The 20,534-nt window shown below is 41.8% G+C and overlaps 1 protein-coding gene across 7 annotated transcripts in view; it reads left to right on the top strand.

Moving 5' to 3' along the window:
• The window catches only part of sorcs1 (sortilin-related VPS10 domain containing receptor 1), a 222,227-nt gene that overhangs the window by 189,379 nt on the left and 12,314 nt on the right, over nucleotides 1-20,534 (top strand). For 6 of the 7 annotated variants that reach the window (XR_014874426.1, XR_014874427.1, XM_085161983.1 and 3 more), the window contains exons 16-23: nucleotides 391-524; nucleotides 4,651-4,764; nucleotides 8,551-8,722; nucleotides 10,829-11,015; nucleotides 11,650-11,783; nucleotides 14,645-14,771; nucleotides 17,024-17,136; nucleotides 20,035-20,169. Coding sequence is in view for 5 of the 7 variants with exons in the window: in XM_085161983.1 (XP_085018109.1) it covers nucleotides 391-524; nucleotides 4,651-4,764; nucleotides 8,551-8,722; nucleotides 10,829-11,015; nucleotides 11,650-11,783; nucleotides 14,645-14,771; nucleotides 17,024-17,136; nucleotides 20,035-20,169 (1,116 nt within the window). In the remaining 2 variants the exon portion in view is untranslated. The remainder of the gene's footprint in view (nucleotides 1-390; nucleotides 525-4,650; nucleotides 4,765-8,550; nucleotides 8,723-10,828; nucleotides 11,016-11,649; nucleotides 11,784-14,644; nucleotides 14,772-17,023; nucleotides 17,137-20,034; nucleotides 20,170-20,534) is intronic. The other variant, XM_085161982.1, reaches the window with a different exon arrangement.

The following is a 20,534-nucleotide window of genomic DNA, read 5'->3' as shown; positions in this document are numbered from 1 at the left end:
AAACAGGCTGCTGATATCTTCACATCTTTTTGTACTCGACTGATTTTATATTCACTTCCCACACGTAGACACGTGGCTAAAAATGGATTCTGGCAGCGTTTGCAGCTGAAACTCCTTCACAGTCGTTCATCTCAATATCACAAAAAAATCCCTTAAAAAAGAAGTCAAGCAGCGCATTCGACAGTGTGACGCTTGCAACAGGGGAACAGTCGCTGAGCTGAGCACGCCACACGCCACGAGCCCGTAAATATTCGCTGAACGAGAACGGTGTTCTTTGCACACACGGCTGATTGGATCCTGTAAGTTATTTATTGTGGATACGGAGTTACAAAATCACTTCAGTTTCAAACTCTGTTTCTTTCCGCTCGGCTTTGTTTTTGGACCCTGCAGGGTGAGCCGTGTCTGATGGGAGTCAAAAGAATCTACCGAAAGCTGAAGCCCACGTCCAGGTGCGTTATGGGAAAGACGTACTCGGTGACCATGACGTCGGCACCATGCGACTGCACAGAGGCTGACTTTGAATGGTCAGTATTTAATTTTCATTCAGTCCACTTTGTATGTGCTAACACTTTACAATCCCCACTTTTAAACTGTGCATTAATAATTCAGCAGATTTGAATAAGTATAATCTGGGACTACTGGGCTCTGGTGGCTCCCTGGGAGCTGGACAACTGTGCCTGGGTTTCTGCCTCAGTTGGTGGCGGTGGGGGACTGGGGTTGGTGCTCTCTAACGGTCTTGGGGTGTGGGGCCTGGGTGGTGGTGGCGGGTTGGCCTCTCCTGGGTGGGTCCGGCTACAGGGCCTGGGGCCCTGGTCCCCGGGGTCTCTGGCTAAGACCCTTCTTGCGTGGGGTTGGGTGGGGTGACCCAAGACCCAGACCAGGGTGTCTTGTCCTTTTCCTGTGTGTGTCCCAAGACTCATCTGAACACTCCGGTCTATTTTCTTGGGTGGAGGCCCCGGACTGGGTGGTGTCATTGCAGACCCTACACCCAACCTGTGGCTGGGTGTGGGAAATGAGGGTGCCTACTGAGCCAGTTGTTTCCTGGCTCACAGTGGGTGGAGCCATTGATGTGGCTGTGCCGGGGCTACCTGTGAGTTTTTGAGTGTTTGTGTTCCAGGTGTTGTGTGTTTGTTCTCTTACAGGTGCGGTAGTTGGCGATGCATTGTGTATTTCTTTTTGTACTCTATTCTTTTATTATGTCTTCCCCAATCCTCTCCCATTATCCTCTCCCTGTCCTGCCTTAGACAGTGTCATACTGTATACCACATATAATAGAATAACTGAAATAACAGGAATGTAAATGAAGAAGTAAACAGAAAAAGCCTAAACAAGAGGAGCCTATAGAGAATTTATAGAGCTGCTCTTGGAAAAGCGAAATGTGTTTGGCACACAGTGCATTCAGATCATAATTCTGATTGTAAAAGCTGCGGAGAGCTATTAATTATATATATATAATTATATATATATATAATTCATTATTATCAGGCTGTTCTAAAAACTCCCTGAAAAGCCTTCAGTTAATCCAAAATGCTGCAGCAAGAGTCCTGACAGGGACTAGAAAGAGAGAGCAGATTTCTCCTGTATTGGCTTCCTGTTAAATCCAGAATTGAATCCTCATATACAAGGTCTTAAATAATCAGGCCCCATCTTATCTTAATGACCTTGTAGTACCATATCACCCTATTAGAGCACTTCGCTCCCGCTCTGCAGGCCTACTTGTTGTTCCTAGAGTATTTAAAAGTAGAATGGGAGGCAGAGCCTTCAGTTTTCAGGCCCCTCTTCTGTGGAACCAGCTTCCAGTTTGGATTCAGGAGACAGACACTATCTCTACTTTTAAGATTAGGCATATAGTTACTCTGCAATATTGGGTTATATGTAATAATATAATATTGGGTTAGCATAGGCTGCTGCAAGCTTCCCATGATGCATTGCATCTTTCTTGCTCACCTTTTTCACTCACTATGTGTTTATACACCACGCTGGATTTAATTATTAGTTATTATTAATCTCTGGCTCTTTTCTATACTGTGTTTTCTGTCTTCCTTCACTCACCCCCAACCAGTCACAGCAGATGTGTTGTCTAAATATTGCTGCTAAATGCAAACCTCACCAAAATATCTTATACTTGTTGTTAGGAATGTTTACATCACAGTTGCCTGGACTTGGCAAACTTAACACAAAGCCACCGTAATTTCTGTAAGGGTAAGGCAGAGCGGGTCTCAGGAGCTCGGAGAGAAAAGCGTCTGGACTTCTTTAAGTTTCCTTGAAGACGTTTCATCTGAGAAGCTTCTTCAGTTCTAGGATTTTAAGACCTATGGGAGTGTCCCCCAGGAGGGTTGTGGACCCCTTATTGATCCTCTGCTTAATCATATACAATACAATTTACCAGCAAATGGTAGAATAATCGACTTTATTACAGTTACTGGATTTCAGCCATTCACCCTCCATTGGTTGTTGGTGATGGGAAAGAGAAGCGAGCAGACAGAGCCACAGTTGAATAAATGTAAAACTGAGTGTGTTTCATTTTTCTCTTATTGTTTCTGCCCTCCACAGATGGAAGTAAAAACTAGAGCTTTAAGTTCAGGAATGACACCGTGTCCCCCTCATAGCATTACACACTATTAGTGCACCTATCAGCCCCGTCCCATTTCTCATTGTATGGTGTTTCAGTTCAATTCAGCTTTATTTATACAGCGCCAAATCACAACAACAGTCACCTCAATGTGCTTTATATTGTAAGGTAGATCCTACAATAATAGATACAGAGAAAAACCCAACAATCATATGACCCCCTATGAGCAAGCACTTTGGCAACAGTGGGAAGGAAAAACTCCCTTTTAACAGGAAGAAACCTCCAGCAGAACCAGGCTCAGGGAGGGGCAGGGATGTTTGTAGTGTCAGTCACCATGGTTCTTCATTCACAGATGGATTTATTCATCCGTCACACTTCTCCTCCAAACCACCATAAAATTCACCGTCAAACTGTCATTACATAAAAGTACAGAATGACCAAACATAAAAATTACCAATAAACATTAAACCCAAGTTAACAAATGCGCGATACACAGTTAACATACCTCGCTGGCTGCAAGTAACCGTGAGGGCATGAGTTCGCTTCAGGAACAAAAACTTACCAAAAATAATTCCCAATTTCTTCTTCTTCTTCTTCTTCTTCACAGCTTTCTTTTACTTTAAAACAGCTTATTTATTCCTTCTTGTGACTTAGTTAACTTATAGTTTAGCTTCTTTGCACATTATGCTTTCTAGACTGCACTTTGCGTCACTTAAAGGGGCCTGTGCGCAACACAGAATGAAACTTAGTTCCTACCCCAAAAGGAACAACAATAAATAAAGGAAATAAATAACATATTGAAAACAAATTGACATAATTTATAATTATAAGTCAGGATACAAAAATCATTCATGCTGGACTCCCAGACATCACTCTAACTGCCACTCTGGACCACTGCTGCCATCTGTTTGTTTGCTTTGCTGACATCCGTGCGCAAGAAGCTTGTGTTTGTGGCGCTTGGATCAGAGTTGTTTGGTTTCTCAGTAGCTTGTAACTCAAAGGAAAGCGTGGGCTCTGTTTTGTGGGACACTCGCACATATCATCGCCGAGGGTACGACGGCATCACCTGGAGGACAGAGAACAACAAATAGCAGCGGCTAATTGTTACGCGAGGTATTTCCTTGTATTTGGCACGGAGCCCTGGTCTTATCAGTTGTAGAGATGCATTTGCAATATGTCCCGGGGTTTAAGTGAGGGATTAAAAGATAAGAGATCACCGTGAAGGATAACATCCTCCAGATTATAATTGCAGAGCAGCTCTGCCACATTCTCCCGGTGGCTGCTGCTGCTAAATGGGAACCAGTTAGCTGCTCAAACATATAACTGTGTGTGTGTGTGTGTTTGTGTAGTCATTCCCATAACTGTGTGGCATCGTCACCTCTTCAAGGACAAAGTGTTCAGTGGGAAAAAAGATGATATTTCACACCTGCTTTTGTGCTGGTGACTCCTGATATCACAGCTGCAGTCACAGAGGATGCTTTTCTACATTAGACAAAAAATATTTTCTTTGAATTATCAGCAGTTTTAATGTTTGTTTTTCTGCGTATTTGTTTTCCTTCTTTCCTCACGTTGGTCCCATACCTGCAGGTCTCTCGAGGAGGACCGCTTTTGAAACAAGCTCTATCAAAACCATAAATCACTGAGCCTAATAGCTTTCATTAACAATCACAACACTTTTGCATCTGTGTGCATGTCGCGCTAATTGGGGCAATTTGTCCCTATCATTTTGGAGACACAGCGCTGCTCTGCCTTTTAATTTATGGCACAAACAACTCGTGGGCTGTGTTTAAAGAGCACCAAAGAAGCAGCTGCTGCGGCTCCTTTGAAGTCGATACTTAGATGACATTAAGTTTCCATGTTGAATTTCAATCTGAAATGATCTTACAATGTGGAGCCTCTTTCGGTTTAGAATATTTTATTAACTTTTGATTGATTTCCCTGTGAGTATTATCTGCCATTTTTTAAGCAGGTGTCACACTTGTAACAGCCTTTATCTAATTTTCAAATTGAATTTTCCAAACGCTGTCTTCTCCATGTCCCGATTTAATGACGGCGTCTGTTTTGTCGGATCGTTGCAGCGATTACGGCTTTGAGAGACGGACGGACGGCAAGTGCACCCCTGCCTTTTGGTTCCATCCATCATCGATGTCCAGGAGTTGCACCACGGGGATGACTTTCCTTAACAGCACCGGGTGAGGATGAGAGCTGACTAGAATCAGCATGCACAGTCTCAGCAGCGACTCGCAGGGATTGGATAAAATGAATGGTGCATTTGAGCCGAATAGCTCCGGGTGCTTTAATTAGTTTCTCAGGGACGACACGGTCGGGCCGAGGAAAATGTGGGCTGAATGATCAAACCTGCACTTTTAAAAAACAATCATGAACCAACAAGGATAAAGCACCGGTAATAAAAAGATCTTCTTTGGGTGAAAATTGTGTCAAGAATTTCAAAGAGGGATGAATGAAAAATTCAATGCCAAATGAGGGCGTGTGAAGTGCGGTGGCTTTTTCCAAAAATAACTCAAGGGCCCATCATTTAACATTGATGATCACAATGTGGATTGAAGCTCAGAGCTAAATGGTCCTCAGGAGAAATGCATTTAAAAATGTCTTAAATGTTAATAATAATGGGACTAGTCCATTTTGTTCACTTAGGAAAACATAAGCAGAGGTATTGTGAATCAAACTGACGGCGATAGATGTTCACCATCTTACCCGGAACATAAGCAGGATTGTTGGGGATCAGATGTACGATGCTTGCATATTCTTCCCACATTTTCATCCCACAGCCCAACGACCTGTGCTTTAGTTTCATTTGTGCTTCTAAAGTGCCTGAAAGTGTGATTGGGAGCATGAATGAACGCCGTTTCTCTGAGTTAGCCCTGCAATAACTCCTCTCTCCCTGTGACAGCTGGGCCAGTTTGTCATGCTGTGAATTCAGAAATGTGAAGAAGGCTTTATACGTCAAATATGCTAGCGTTAGCATATTTGACGCCCAGAATAAGAACCGCTTCTGCTAAAAGTCTGCTTTGGAAAGAGTGGATTACTATAATTACTATAAGGTCATAACGGATTAATGAATATTTCTCTGACTAAAAGGTTTGGAAGGTGTCACTCTGCAGAAATCTACCATTTAGGTTCATTACTAGACTTTAAGATTACTATGTGTATCTTTTTTTTTTTTTTTTGCAGCGAGAAAATACTTTTAAAGCAAAAAGTATTCAAAGTTTACAGGAAACTATTCAGCGAACTGCCCTTCTGTATAGAACTTTGGCAGCCTGGTGACATGTTAGCATTATCTGGTGTCGTTTTCACCAGACATCATTTTCTTTTTCTCAATATTTTTTATTTATTTTTTGACAGAACCGTTTAAGATAGAGAAAATGTCGGGAAAAATAATTAGATCGCATCCCTACAATCAGGATAAATGTGATCGTGACAAGACGAAACATTTGTGTTGTCCTGATCGCATGGCCATGAAGCCGTGTTTGTGCAGCAGTGAGCTGTGGTGCTGTATCCATCCGACTCGGTTGTTTATGTCTTGCACTCCAGACACCAGACGATGCATCCTGATGCTGTTTTTGTGTACGATCTCTTTAGAATGGCACACGGGTGGTTTAGAGGTGTGGAGATTGAATTTTTTCCCAGTTCCTAACAGAAACGAGTGTTTTAGTCTAATTGATGATTCCAAATTGGTTAGAGGTGTGGAGGAATAGTAATTGTTGTCTGTGTACCTCCCCTCTTGCCCAGTGTCAGCTAGGATAATCGATCACCCTCTGTTGCTCCAGCTGGATAAGTGGTTAAGAAAGGGAATTAATGGATGGATGGTAGGTTGTACACTCCAGCACAGTTGTGGAGGGTCAGCAGGATGCAAGTTGACTTTCATTTCTGAACACATGTAAATGTAAATATTTAATGCCTTGTAAAACAAGGCACTTTTTTTAGAATTGATAAAGATTTGAGTTGCAAAAAAAAAAAAGATTGTAGGTGTACAATGACAATAAAGGGCTATTTTTTTCTATTCTATTCGAATAGATTAACTTTTATGAAAATAAGATTATTACTATTATATATAGCTTCTTTGGATGGTGTTTTATCCTTGAGCTTGAGGGTCCTGCACAGTATCTCAGCTGTTCCTAGGACTGCTCTCTTCTGGACAGATATCTTGGGTGTTGTTCCCGGGATCTGCTGGAGCCGCTCGCTTAGCTTGGGGGCCACTGCACCGAGTGCTCCGATTACCTCTGGGACCAGTGTTACCTTCACCCTCCACATCTTCTTGAGTCCTTCTCTCAGTGGGCATGTGCCAAGAAATAGGGTCCTGTTGATCTTGTACAGTTCTAGGTATCCGAGGATCCATGTGTGGGGGATCGAGTCATCGGCCTTCTTGTAGTCAATCCAGGCAGTGCACAGGTTGGTCAGTCTGGTCTTGCAATTTTGAGCAACTGCTCTGTCTGTCAGTAGCTGGTGTTGAGCTTCTCTGGTATTCCTGCCAATTCCTTTCTGTGTTGCACTCGTGGTTCATGTATTGAGCCATGTACCTGTTCATCTTAGCTGCTATGATGCCTGACAGGAGCTTCCATGTGGTACTGAGGCAGGTTATTGGCTGGTAGTTGGATGGGAAGGTCGCTGCCAGGGATCATTAGGAGCCTTCAGTTACATATATATGTGGAAAGACTAAGGGAGGCAAGTCAGCAGCACTGTTAGTGACAGTCAGCATGATATTAATTAGTCAGACACAGCATGAAACAGAGGAGTCAGGGTAGAGGTGGGTTGCAGAGTGGCTTGCAGTTGTGCAGCAGTTTCAACAGCGCCCCCTACAGGATGAGAATTGGTGAGCAGTGTGTAACCTGCTGAGGCTCGCACTGAGATCAGCTGATGTGTTTTTCTTTTTGCTTGTTTGTTTTTTAATAAATTAAAGATCAGAAAGGTAGCAAAAGCTAAAGGACTCTAATACACCCTCCCTTTCTATTTAAAGATACTTGGATAAAGAAAACATATAATTTTCTGACATGTCATAAGGATTGTAAAATATCAAACGCTGTACTCTGAATATGTATAACAACCAACAGAATTTAAAAAAACATGCAACACAATATCTCTGTGTTTGAAAAATGGCACATTCATTGTCACCAGAACATTAATTTCTGAAGGCGCCTCAGCACGGCTCTTTGTTGCAGGAACATTGACATTCCCGCCACATTTTAGAGTTTCTGTCAAAGGGCACATTGTTTATGTTAGCGTCTACGCCCCTCACTACACAAACAGCACTGCTGGCACTTCAAATTGCAAAGGTTTTTTCCTTTTTTCTGTTAAGTTTTCTTGTGAATCTAAACAAGGGAAGTGCACACAGATTAGGCTCTGCTGTTATTTTAAGTAAGTAAGTAAAGTTTGTTTATAGTGCTTTACAAGGTAAAAACATAATACAGTCATAAAATAAACCGTGGTCTAATTAAAATCTTTTTGAAATAAAAATGTCTTTAGCTGCTTTCTGAAGGTCTCCACTGAGTCCAAACCCGTAGAAACAGGGGAAGTGCATTCCACAGTCTGGGTGCAACAGCTTGGAAAGATCGGTCCCCTCGGGTTTTAAAGCGAGTGTGGGGGACCACTAAAAGGTTTTGGTTCGCTGACCTCAGGTTACGAGTGGAGGTGTATGAATCAGATCAGCAATGTAGGGGGGTGGGGCTGTCTCTGTAATGCTCTAAAAGTTAAAACTAGAATTTTAAAGTGGAACGTGAATCTGATTGGTAGCCAGTGCAGCGACTTTAAAACATATGAGCACCCTTGTTCGAGCGGGTCGGTAGCCTCGCTGCAGAGTTTTGAACAGCCCGTAGGCGGGCCAGCCCTTTCATGTTTAGACATAAATTGAAACATTTAAACATAAATATGGTTACAAAGAGAAGTTTTATACGAACCTTACATGAAGTTTGTGTTTGTCTGATGGCACATCTAATCAGTTTCATTTGCTTTTCCACCCTCAGCTACAGAAAAGTGGTCTCCAATAACTGTACAGCTGGTGTGAGCGCAGAGTACACAGCCAGGAGGCAGCAGTGTCCTATCCAAGCACCCAAAGGTCTCCACCTGGTTACCAGTGAGGGTTCGCTGACAGCCGTGTTAGGCACCAATGTCACCTTTCTTGTTTTTCTGGAGGAGGTGAGCTGTATCCAACGTTTCCCGTGAAGTCACACAGAGTCAGTGTCATTATATTTACAGTGTAAATATTAGTGGATTGTTTCAAATGTACAGTTAGATTGGAAATCTGGGTTGTTTCTATAGCAACACCAGCATCCTCAGCTGCGACTGTGCTGCATCCTCTCATATTTCCCTGTGTTCACACTCTAAACTAAACGTACATGTTTAAAGGGAGAAAAATTCCCTTTTTCTTGCTGTTTATGACCAACAGTACTCACATACTTACATAGTTACACATCAACACTTCCAGAGAAGTTCACACAGTTATTAGTGATGCTAAGAGGTGTTGTCGTAGTAGTAGTGTTAGGCTTTAGGGTTCAAGTTCTTCTCATCATCACTGAAAACAAAGAAGATACTCAGACAGGGACTGCCGACCTGAATGCAGTAGCACAGTTTCTTTTAGGTGGGACTTCTTTGTGTATATACTCAGCTGTGCAGATTGTGTCTGTTTTTAAATGCAGATCGTAAAGCAAAGTAATTAAAGTAATTAATGACACTGACTTTGTTAGCAAGAGTGACTTCCTATTTGTTTCCACTGTCTGAACACAACATTCTGGAAAAAAAAAACATTTTTTTCATGTATAGAAAAGTAGAACGACATTTACATTTAACTGCTATCTGCTGCAGTGAAACTCTGGAAATGATCCTCTGTCCTCTGAGAGGGTGACAGCGTCTGCATGTAAAGGCAGCAGATCGTGACCTGTGCTCCTGTTGGAAAAAGTTGACAGTGTGCAAACTGTGACTCACAGTGTCTTTTACAAGCATCCGTACATGATGAGCTAGGACTGAGATCCATGTCACTATTGACCAGAGATGGGCAGTAACGTGTTACTTGTAACGCATTACTGTAATCCGATTACTTTTTTCAAGTAACAAGTAAGGGATTACTGTCGCAAAAACGGTAATTAGATTACCGTTACTTTCCCGTAGGAACGCTGCGTTACTGCGTTACTAAAACCGTGATTTTTTTGCGAGAATGTCTCATGACAGTGACGTAAGCGAGTGTGACGTTCGTGACAACAGCTGTGTGCAGATCAACAATGGATCATATATCGAGTGCAGAGAGAGTATGAGCGTGCAGCGTTTAAAGCGTGGAAGTACTGACCTTACTTTGAGTTTGATTCCATAAAAAGTGACAAAAACATTAGTGTCCGTTGTGCGTGGGAAGAAAACTTCTTTTTACAGCGAAAAAACCCCCTAAACTTCCAAACAAGCACCGAGTAGCTACGACGTAATGGGAAACTCACAGAGAAACTCGCGGATTCTTCCACTGACCGCTGCACACCTGCGCCAGGGTAACCCTCTGCCTACCCCACTCCTGCTTTACAGGTGAAAATAGAGCAACAGGACCGCTAGTCTTTGACTTTATTTATTTTCTGCTGTGTTTTACTTGCATCTATTTGAAAGACTGAGTGTAAACACACAAAAAATTTAAAAAAAATTATTTTATGTGCTGGAATGTGCAGAAAATAGGTTTAAATGTTAAACAAATTTCTTCAAATCAGAGAATGTTGCAGATAATTTAATTTTTGCTTGATGCATAAAGTTAAAAGATTAAAACTAATAAAACAAGTTTTAAAAAGAGACTTTTCCATTTGATTACATTTTGTATGATGATTATGCAGAAAAAGTAGAATTGGGCTGAAAGATCTATCACTTTATCACCTATTCAGGTTGTAAATCCTGTTTTTAAAAAGTAACTAAGTAATTAATTACTTTTGAAAATAAGTAATCAGTAAAGTAACGGGATTACTTTTTTGGGGAAGTAATTAGTTACTGATTACATTTTTCAAGTAATCAGTCTGCTATTGACACTGTTAACTTTGGAGTAAAGTCAGTGTCTGACAAAAGTATTTCACGCCTTGGAAATGAGACCGAGCTGAGTGACCACGCTGACAATCGCAGCCCTTAGCAGGGAGTGTGATAAACACTACCCACACATATTGTGCCTAGAGGGGAAACCGTGCTCTGTGTTGGTCAAATGTAATAAAAGCCACCTCAAACCAGAATGAATATTTCATAAAAGGCCAGACCTGCAGATTTCCTGGAAGTGTTTGTCCTGTTCAGGGTGACGGGGCGAGGACGAGCATCACTCTGGACTTCGGAGATGGCCACGCTCTTACATATTCCAACGTGAGCTCCCTCGAGGATGGGATCAAACACATCTACAAAGCTGTGGGAATCTACCGAGTGACTGCTACCGGGGAGAACAGCTTGGGCTCAGAGACCGCCATGCTCTACCTGCATGTCACATGTGAGATACCAAGTTTTGTGAAAGATGTTTTTGTGCATTTATTTAGATTCTCCAGTGTGTCTGCTCTTCATTTCCACTTTTTATCGGAGTCTATGGAATTGCTGTTTCCTGCTTGTACGACATCCTATACTTTATCTCTTCACAGAGCATGTTCCCCTCCCTTAGCCAAACAAACAAGTGAGATAGAACAAATCCCATTTCTCTTCCACTCAGTTCAGCTTATGCTTTGCAGCCACTCAGCCCGCAGAAGCCACGGCATCCTCATACGTAACAGGGCTGACCACCCCCGTGTATTCAGGGGGTGACAGATGTAACGGAGCTGACTTATTGATCAGGGAGCAATGTTGCCCCCACCAATCTGTCAATCCTATGTGCCAACCGTACAAATAGAGCCACCGCAGGCTCCAGAGTGCCACGGATGAAAAATAGTACACAGATGGCAGCCGGCAGTCCCAGAGCAAGAGCGAATCTTGAACAAACTCACCCTCCTCACCCACCTATAAACCCCATCTCCTCCCTCTTTTTTCCCCTCATTTGAACCGACAAAGTTATTTCATTTATTTTTATCCTCTTTTCACATATTGTGGCGCAGAGCGTCGAGTTCACACTGTGATGTATATGTGTGCCTGAGTAGGTCAGCTGGAGTATATCCATCTCTCAGCTCCATTTGTGGCTGTGAGGAATAAGGAAGTGAACCTGACTGCTGTTCTGTGGCCCAGCCAAGTGGGAACGGTCACCTACATCTGGTGGATCGGAAATAACACAGAGGTACAGCGCACTCGAGAAACTCACCACTTCTCTCAGTGCTTCTCTTCTTCTTTTGCCCATTTGCAATTAAGTAGGTCGCTGACTCCTCTGGTCCAAAATGTGAGAATCATTATTTTGTGGAGCTATTTTTGTGCATGCAGGTTGGAAAATGTGTAGCCTTGCATCAATAAAAATGGTTGAACGTGCTGACCTGTTCACATAGTACCTTAATTACTGATAACCAGTGAAGTGAATGCATCTTAGTGTTAGTGTAAAAATCCTCCAAGTCTAGGGCCTGCTGCAGTCAGGCAGAGCTGATCAATCACGCAGAGTTAAAGGGTCAGAAAAGACATATTTGTCTGTTAATCCCTTTGCGGCATCTAGCCACGCGGATAGTTTCAGCTCGGGGGACACAGCTTTGGAGATATCGGCCTTTGAAGACAAAAGATCTGCATGGATTTTGTTCAGAATAGCGAAACGTGACACTTTAAAAATGGAACAAAGACTTCTGGAAACGCTGCAATTCAGAAGCAGTTTACAAAATAAAATTAATCAGCTTCCACCTTGGTGGTGGATTGAGTGACCATTATGTTTAGTGTCATTCATTTAAGTATTTGCGTGATTATGCCAAAAGTACCAGGCCAACAACTGAGCATGGATAAACTGTTTTTGTCAAAAAAAGGGCATTGGCCTTAGCAGAAGATATAAAACTATTTTTTTAAAAAGTAAAATATATAATCCTCGCACATTCTCACTGCCATGGTGCAGGTAAAATAAAAATTATAAATGCTACTGGTGATGGTGATGTGACCTATTAGGATAGTGTTGCCATGTGTATCACTGTCTGATGAAGTTGCTTTCAAAGTGCTTAAGTTGTCACGTATTGTGGAGATGTAAAGAGCTAGCTTAGCTCTTAGCACGGGGGATCCCTCATGATTCATGAGTGGGTAGTTAGCCAGCTAAATGTAAATAAGACCACAAGGTTAACGTTGACTCCACGGCTACAACTCCTGATACAGGAAGAAAATCAGGTCTATGATGCTAATGCACCAAGTTAGCTTGCTATAGTTGCTTAGCGTTAGCTTTGCAACTCACCATTGGTTAGCTGGTTGCTAGTAAGTGATGTCAGCAGTGATGTCAGCAGTGATGTTAGTCATCATCAAACAATAACTTTGGCTGTCAGACACAGACACTTCCCACCATACTACACACAGCAGTGCTGCTTTGACTTCCTAACAGTTAGCCATTATTCAAAGGTTTTACATGTAAAAGGCTAAACAGCATCTCATGCTACCGCAAACACAGCAAAGCTCTTCAATAGATAAATAAAGTTAGTGTATCTGCTCAAAGGCTGCAGGTGATTCCTGGAGTCATTTTCCCCCACTGTGGTATGAAGATGAGATGCAATAGCACCCTAAACTTGAAAATCACCCTAAAGTGAAAATTTAAAACTGGTGGTGGGAGGAAAGGTTTGCTTAAATAAAGCATGAATTTGTCAGAGAATCAGTTTTAAATTTTCACTCCGTCTAAGAGAGGTGCTCCTTGTGCTGTTGGAAAAGTAGCACACCTATTGCTGCTGTTAGGATTAGGGATGCACCGATACCGATACTGGTATCGGGTATCGGGGCGGATACTGTAAAATGTGTGTGTACTCATACTCGTAAAAGTTAACCGATACCATGAACCGATACCAACTTATTTCATTAATCAGAGGGTGGCTTGTCATTTCTGTTGTAGTTTTTTAGATTGGCCACTAGGGGGCCAATTATTATTTTATTTATTATTTATCTTATAATTTTTTATATTTTATTATTTATTTAATAATAATTATTTTGTTTGTTTGTTTACAATATGGACACTCTGCAATAATTTAAAAGTTTAATTTATTCACAAACCTAATTTGTATTTATTTTATTCCAAACAGAAGTGTTTATTTATTATTCTGAAAGCTCGAGACAGTGCCAATAGTTCAGTGATATTTTGTTAAATTACAATGTGGAGACTCTGCAGTAATTTAACAGAAGTGCTTATTTTTCCACTTGAAATTTTTTTGTGGTCATTTTTATTAAGATTTTATTTTTTATCGGCATCGAATATAATAAAACCTGTCTTCCAATTAATTGTATTTGTGTGTGTGTGGTAGAAGTATCGTTTTTTGTACTCTGTATCGGTAAGTACTCAGATCCAAGTATCGGTTTGAAAAAATTGGTATCGTTGCATCCCTAGTTAGGATTCTATTAGAACTTCCTGAAAAAGTAGAGCGTTGTTCCTCCAAATATAGCAACTGTCAGAGTGCAAACACGCTGACCCCGGCTTTACTAGCATCAACAGGATTAGCAACTAATGTAATCAATACACTAGAACCATAACATTTAACATGACACATCAAAAAATTTATATTACAAGAGAATAAAAGAAACAATTCAAGCATGCTGGTCTGAGGATGCACTGCTATAGCTGTAGAAATGCTCCACTCTCTGTCTGTGTAATTGTTGCTGGGTAAATGTGTTTGCTCAGCACTAACAGGGGCCTTTCCACAAGGACAAGCAGTTCTGTCGCTTGGTAATAAACAGTGGCAGCATTAGCATCTTAAAGCTATCTGAAGAACAAATGGAGACGTGAGTAATGACAGTAAGGAGCTGCTGGTGTCACACAGGAAACTCCCTGTAGGCTTCTGTGCTGCAGCACAGCACAGACTCCAGCAAAGCTGTGTGTCATCCTGCGTGTGTGTCTGTGTGTGTTTTTGTGAGTCGGCCAACAGCCCGACACCTCTGTAGTGTAAATAACAGCAGTGTGAGATGTTAACCAGCCGTTGATAAGGGTCTCTCACGGGAGCACGTACAATCTGACTCCCCATCTCCCTCTCTCTCTCGCTCCCCCAGCAGCCAGTAATCACCCTAGAGGGAAGCGTGGCGTACACATTCTCCCGGGAAGGCATCAATACAGTCACCGTGCAGGTGTCTGCAGGGAATACTATTCTGCAGGACAGAAAAACCATCGCTGTACACGGTGAGCCGAATTTCTCACTCAGTGTCCACTGGGAATCTGTTGCTCTGCAAACAGGCTGATAAGTTTGGTCTCCACAGTAGAATAATAACGCTGCTTCCCTTTGATGATGTCATTCTTCTACTTAATGTTTTAAAACTAATCTGCCATTCTCCAGACTTAGAGGTCATTTTTAACCATATGCTAAAACTTTTCCTTTGCTAAGCTATAACAGAAATTGTATATAAATGACAAATGTAGCGTTCCTTTTGTTCACATAGGGCCATCTGTGGCTCCAAAACGCAATAATGATGTCGTCCAAAATGTTAACATTAAAACTTTAAAATCTCGAGTCCAAACATGAACATCCACATGTTCATATTCGCCTTAAAATTTCTCTTTTTGTTTCCTCAAACTCAACACGATGCATAACTGATTATGAATGTCTCTGAGACAAATTCCCGTTCGTTTTCCCAGTTATTCACCATTTAAGCTTTATGTCACAGTCTGGGGGAGGCAGACTGTATGAGTTGACAAAAGGACCCAAAACGCAGACTCCAAGGAACAGGGAACAGAACTTGAATGTTAACAAAAAGCGAGCCGTTTAGGGCAAGGCAAACTGAAGTAAATTAACATCAACCTAAACTGGGAGAACTAAATAAACAACAAGAAAAACCTAGACATGAACCGTGGCGTGGAAAACGTGGCGTGAACACAGTGACACACTGAAAACAGAGGACTTAAATACACAGGAGGTGATTAGGGGAAGTGGGAACACATGGAGGAACAGCTGACACTAATCTGACATAACGAGACAAAGGAAGCAAAGTTGACTACGCTGACATAGGACACAGACCTTCAAAATAAAACAGGAACATGAGACACAGACAAGACAATTATTTATTAACCTTTATTTAACCAGGAAGATCCCATTGAGATTAAAAACCTCTTTTTCAAGGGAGACCTGGCCAAGATAGGCAGCAGCAGGTGTCACACAGTTACAGAAATTACTCAAACACAGGCAACAACAACACACATGCAACAATAAGTGAAAGAATACAAATAAAATAAAATAAAATTCAATAAAATTCAAATAAAAATAAAAAAGTCAGTTAAAATGACAATCAATCTAATTGAAACAGTTGCATGTTATGGACTTGGCCTCAAGGATTCGTAGTTTAGATTTAAAAGCACTTAATGAAATGAATTCAGTCATTTTCCTTCTGCAGTTTGTTCCAAGCCGACGGTGCTAAATGGACAAAAGCTCTTTTACCAAGTTCAGTTCGGGCAAATGGAACAGAAAGCAACAAGTAACCATGCGGACGAAGAGAATACCGACCAGCATGTTTCATTACAAGCAGGGAACATAGATAAGAAGGCAGCAACCCAAGTATCGCCTTATATATAAAACTGTAGAAGACACAAGGGGAATCTAAATAAACAAATGAACTTAGATAATCTAATGAACTTGAAAATAGACCATGAATATCAAAATAAACTCAAACAAAAGACCCAGGATCATGACACTTTAATTGGAAAGATGCTTTTATTGGCTCAGTAAACACTAGAAATCATTACGAACTGTGTTAGAGAAGAAGCGACACAAACTTGGAGGAGTTTAGAGCAGAGCTGCTGCTCCTTCACACTGAAGCTACCTGAGGTTTCTAATCAGGATGCCTTCTGGCTACATCCTCTTGGAGGTTTTCACCCAGTTTGGAGGAGAGGCCCAGGAGTGTCTTAGGAGAGATTGCATGGCTCATCTTACATTGGAGTGCCTCAGGACCTGCTAGGAGGAACCTGAAAATGTGGCTTAGAAACTGATGTCGAGAATAACCTTCTGAGCTGCTGCCACTGATACTGGACTTGGATTGATTGGCAGAAATTTGATGCATACATTACCTTTGAACTCCCAAGATTTATTTTCAAAGTTACTACACGTGATCCATCAACATCCGGTGCATGCTAACGGTATTTATCAATCCTTTTTCTTAACAACTACAACACAAAGCATGATGAATAGTTTATTAAGAACATCAGCAGCTAAAAAAATGACTGAGCTGCTACAGAAGGACAGCGCTCTATCATCTGTGTTGTCATACTGCAGCTTTTTCTCCCCTTGTAAGATCTGAATGGAGGCCGAACCTGAAAATAAACCCAGAAGTTAGTAAAAAGGAAAAAAGCAGACGAACATGATCTGAATCTTAAAAGCGAACTTTGCATTTAATGACAGATGAAAGTCATAAGCTCCCCTCACACATTTACTTTTCTTCCTGCAGAATATTTCCGATCTCATCTGCTCGCCTTTTCATCAAACCTGGATGAGCACAACCCCGATATTGCAGAATGGAGACTGGATGTGAGCCGAGTCATTAAGAACTCTCTGATCCAGGTAAAGTTCTCTCTGGCTCTTTTGTGGCAACCGTCGGCTTCCTTTGGTAAATACTGTGAGCGCTCAGCTGGACCTCTGAGTGCTGCGTGACCTCCCCGAGGCTCGGAGACATGAATCTGACTTTTATGATGATAAATGACAAGGCAAGAGGGAGAAGAGGGGAAAAAGATAGTTCAAGAGCTGGCTGATTGCTGCTGCGCGCGGAGCCTCGGAGTTCAGGGCTGTACAGTAACGAGGTTGTGTACAGAAGAATAAACGTCAGTGCGGGTCTAATGCGTGTTCTGCTCTGACCTGAAGGAGCGCTCGGAGACGAGTGCTTTGCAATCCGTCAAACGGACGACATGATTCAAACCCACACATGACATGTTAGCTACAGAGTTCGCCTCATTAACTTGCCGTTATTTCTCCCAGCATCCTCAGAGTGTCGATAGAGGAAGCAGAGTAGGAAGCAATCTGAGCTTTCCATCATATTTTCACACGTTTTGATCTTGCAAATCAAAACGGATGCTAAAAATACACAGCCTGTCTTCAGTCTTCACTGAACACGTCAGTTCGCTATTGACATCTTTTTTTTCCATGACATCCGCAGCCCGGAGGCCAGAACGCATGCCGAAAAAACAACAACTTTCAGACAAAAACACGACGGGTCGGGAGGAAAACCCAACAAGGGAAAGCTGGCAGCCTCAACTGGAATCAATAAGGCATCCAGAAATTCATGTTTTTTTTATTACACCAGTCCTCCCAACCCAGCTCATCAGTTTGACTTTCTTTAAGCGGCGATCTGAAAGTGAGCTCCAAGTGAAGGGCTGCCATTGGTTGAAAACCAAATCCTGACCTTTAAGATTTCATTCATGCTCGAGATGAAAAACTTCTCTCAAAGGTGAACCCTGACGTCCCTCTTTCCAAATTACATACGAGATTCTGTACGAGCCAGACGGAAAATAAAGCATCAGTGTAAGAAAAGCCTAAAATGTAAAACCTGCGGCGGGGTTATATTTTCTTAACGCCGGGCCACGCTGTTTGCATCTTTCAAGACTGTCACATGAAAAAAAAATACTATCTATTTAGAAAAAATAATATTTTTGCTCTACCATATTATAATTCATTTCAATTTTATTTATACAGCGCCAAATCACAACAACAAGGCGCTTTATATTGTAAGGTAGACCCTACAATACTACATACAGAGGAAAACCAGCCCGTTCTCACTCCCGAGGCGTAACATGCTGACGTTTTGTCACGTCCCGCGGCGTTCCTGAGGAACGCAAAAGGACACCTTTGGCGTTCTTATGGTACGCGGCGGGTTATGGCTGAAATCCAGTGCAATGACGCTCCCGCGGTAATAGACGTTCCAGCCCTGTATTCCAGCCCTAAACCTAACCTTATCCCTAGCCCTAACCATAACCTTTTTCCTGAGCTTAACCAGGACTTTAATGATGTTAAATAGCGTGTTTCTAAGTGATTTGAAGAAAAAGAGCGAACATGTGTAGATTGAGTCCATACGGTTCTCATATTTCCTCATTTTTCCGAGGTCGTCATTTAGGAACGTGGTGGGTAGCCGAAAACGTAACGATTTGTCACCTAGCGTAAAATGTGACGCTTTGGGAGTGAGAACGTGTTGGGAAAACCCAACAATCATATGACCCCCTGTGAGCAGCACTTTGGCGACAGTGGGAAGGAAAAACTCCCTTTTAACAGGAAGAAACCTCCAGCAGAACCAGGCTCAGGGAGGGGCGGGGCCATCTGCTGTGATTGGTTGGGGTGAGAGAAGGAAGACAGGATAAAGACATGCTGTGGAAGAGAGACAGAGGTTAATAACAAGTATGATTAATATGTGCTTTTCAATAAAAATAATGTTCACTAGAACACGTCAATAATAATATCCTTTAGTCTTGCCTTGCAATCCAGCCATCATCATGACAGCAAAAAAACACAAACTGCTTAATTTTTTAAACAAAATATTTTCCAATATGGCATCAAAACTGTTTCCCACTGCGGTGAGTTTACTGCAGGGTGGGATACAATCACGGACACAGTGATTGAATGAACACAGTAACAGTTAGGACATTTAAAGGAGACCTTATTAAATCATCTGTGATTCATTTATTTTAACCCTGTTTTTATTTAAAAAACTAATAAAGCAAGTTGCTACAATTAATCAATTGTAATTTCTTTGATACAGGAAATTGTAATTTTTGATGTAATCGTGGAATTTTAATTTTATGCTTTAATTTTTTGTAAACTTTCTTCTGCAAAGCTGCTCATCACTCAGAAACAGCACTTTGAAAGTGATATTCAAAGCCAAGTTTTGGACTGCAATGCCCATTTAATCCAGCAGATGGCGGCTGACGCAGCACTGTTCAAAGCAGGGCTGAAGTTAAATGCAGCTTGGACTCCAGTCGGGTTCAGGAGTAGCAGACTAATCAAATGTACTGTGTGGCATATTTAAAATTATGATTAAAAATGGCATAATCACTTTTTTTAATCAGTTTGTTTCCTCCTGTGACCCTGAATTGGATAAGTGGACGAACACGGATGGATGGATGGAATTTGTTACCTTTGTGTTCATGTTTTGTAATAGTTTGATGTTTTGGAAACGTAGTTTCCTTTAGTCCTCCTTCCTTTGTTGTTTTCCCATTCTGTTCTTGCTGGAGACGTAACACTGATCTCACTGATCTTCTCATGTGAGTAAGTGAGAACATTTTGAAAACCTCAGACTGCAGTAAATGTTTAAGCTCGAATCATAAATGGTTGCAGCCTGAATCCAGCTAAATTCTGGTCGACGAAGGACCAAAAATATGTGAGCGAACGTTGACTGTCAGAGCTTTTTTGTTTCATTTCTGTGAGCTGACTGCTGCAGTTCAGTCTGACCCCATCCACTCTACCGTCCTCCTCCAGGCTACAGGCGTGAGAGAGGATCAGCTCCTGGTCACTGTCCTCCCAGGTTTACCCACAGCAGCAGAGTTTTTCCTCCTGCCTGACAAACAGATAACCGAGGGGAAACCAGAGAAGAGCTCAGCTCATTTAGATCAGGTGAGGCAACAACACCTGCTTTCTGACCTGATGCATGTCCTCCAGACTCGCTGCTTTTCCCCGTCTCCACAGTGTAGGTGGATGGATTTCACCTCGTTATCCTCACTCGAACTATACCAAGTTTGAAGCATTGTTCCCCGTTTCTGCTTTATGACTCATAGAGGAATTTTTCTTCTCCTGTAATTGCTCTTTCCTCCAGCAGATGTCAGTATTAACCTACTCAAGCATGTCCAGTTTTTTCTTCTTCAAAAGTCTAATTTTGGAAAACGCCCGAGGAATATCTTTGCAATAGATTCATCAAAAAGCCTGACAAGTATTAACAAGTTATCGGGGGGAATGACTTTTAGGCTTACTCAAGTCACATC

The sequence above is a fragment of the Neolamprologus multifasciatus genome, chromosome 6 (assembly GCF_963576455.1).
Source record: "Neolamprologus multifasciatus chromosome 6, fNeoMul1.2, whole genome shotgun sequence".
NCBI lineage: Eukaryota > Metazoa > Chordata > Actinopteri > Cichliformes > Cichlidae > Neolamprologus > Neolamprologus multifasciatus.
This window is presented reverse-complemented; position numbering and strand designations above follow the sequence as displayed.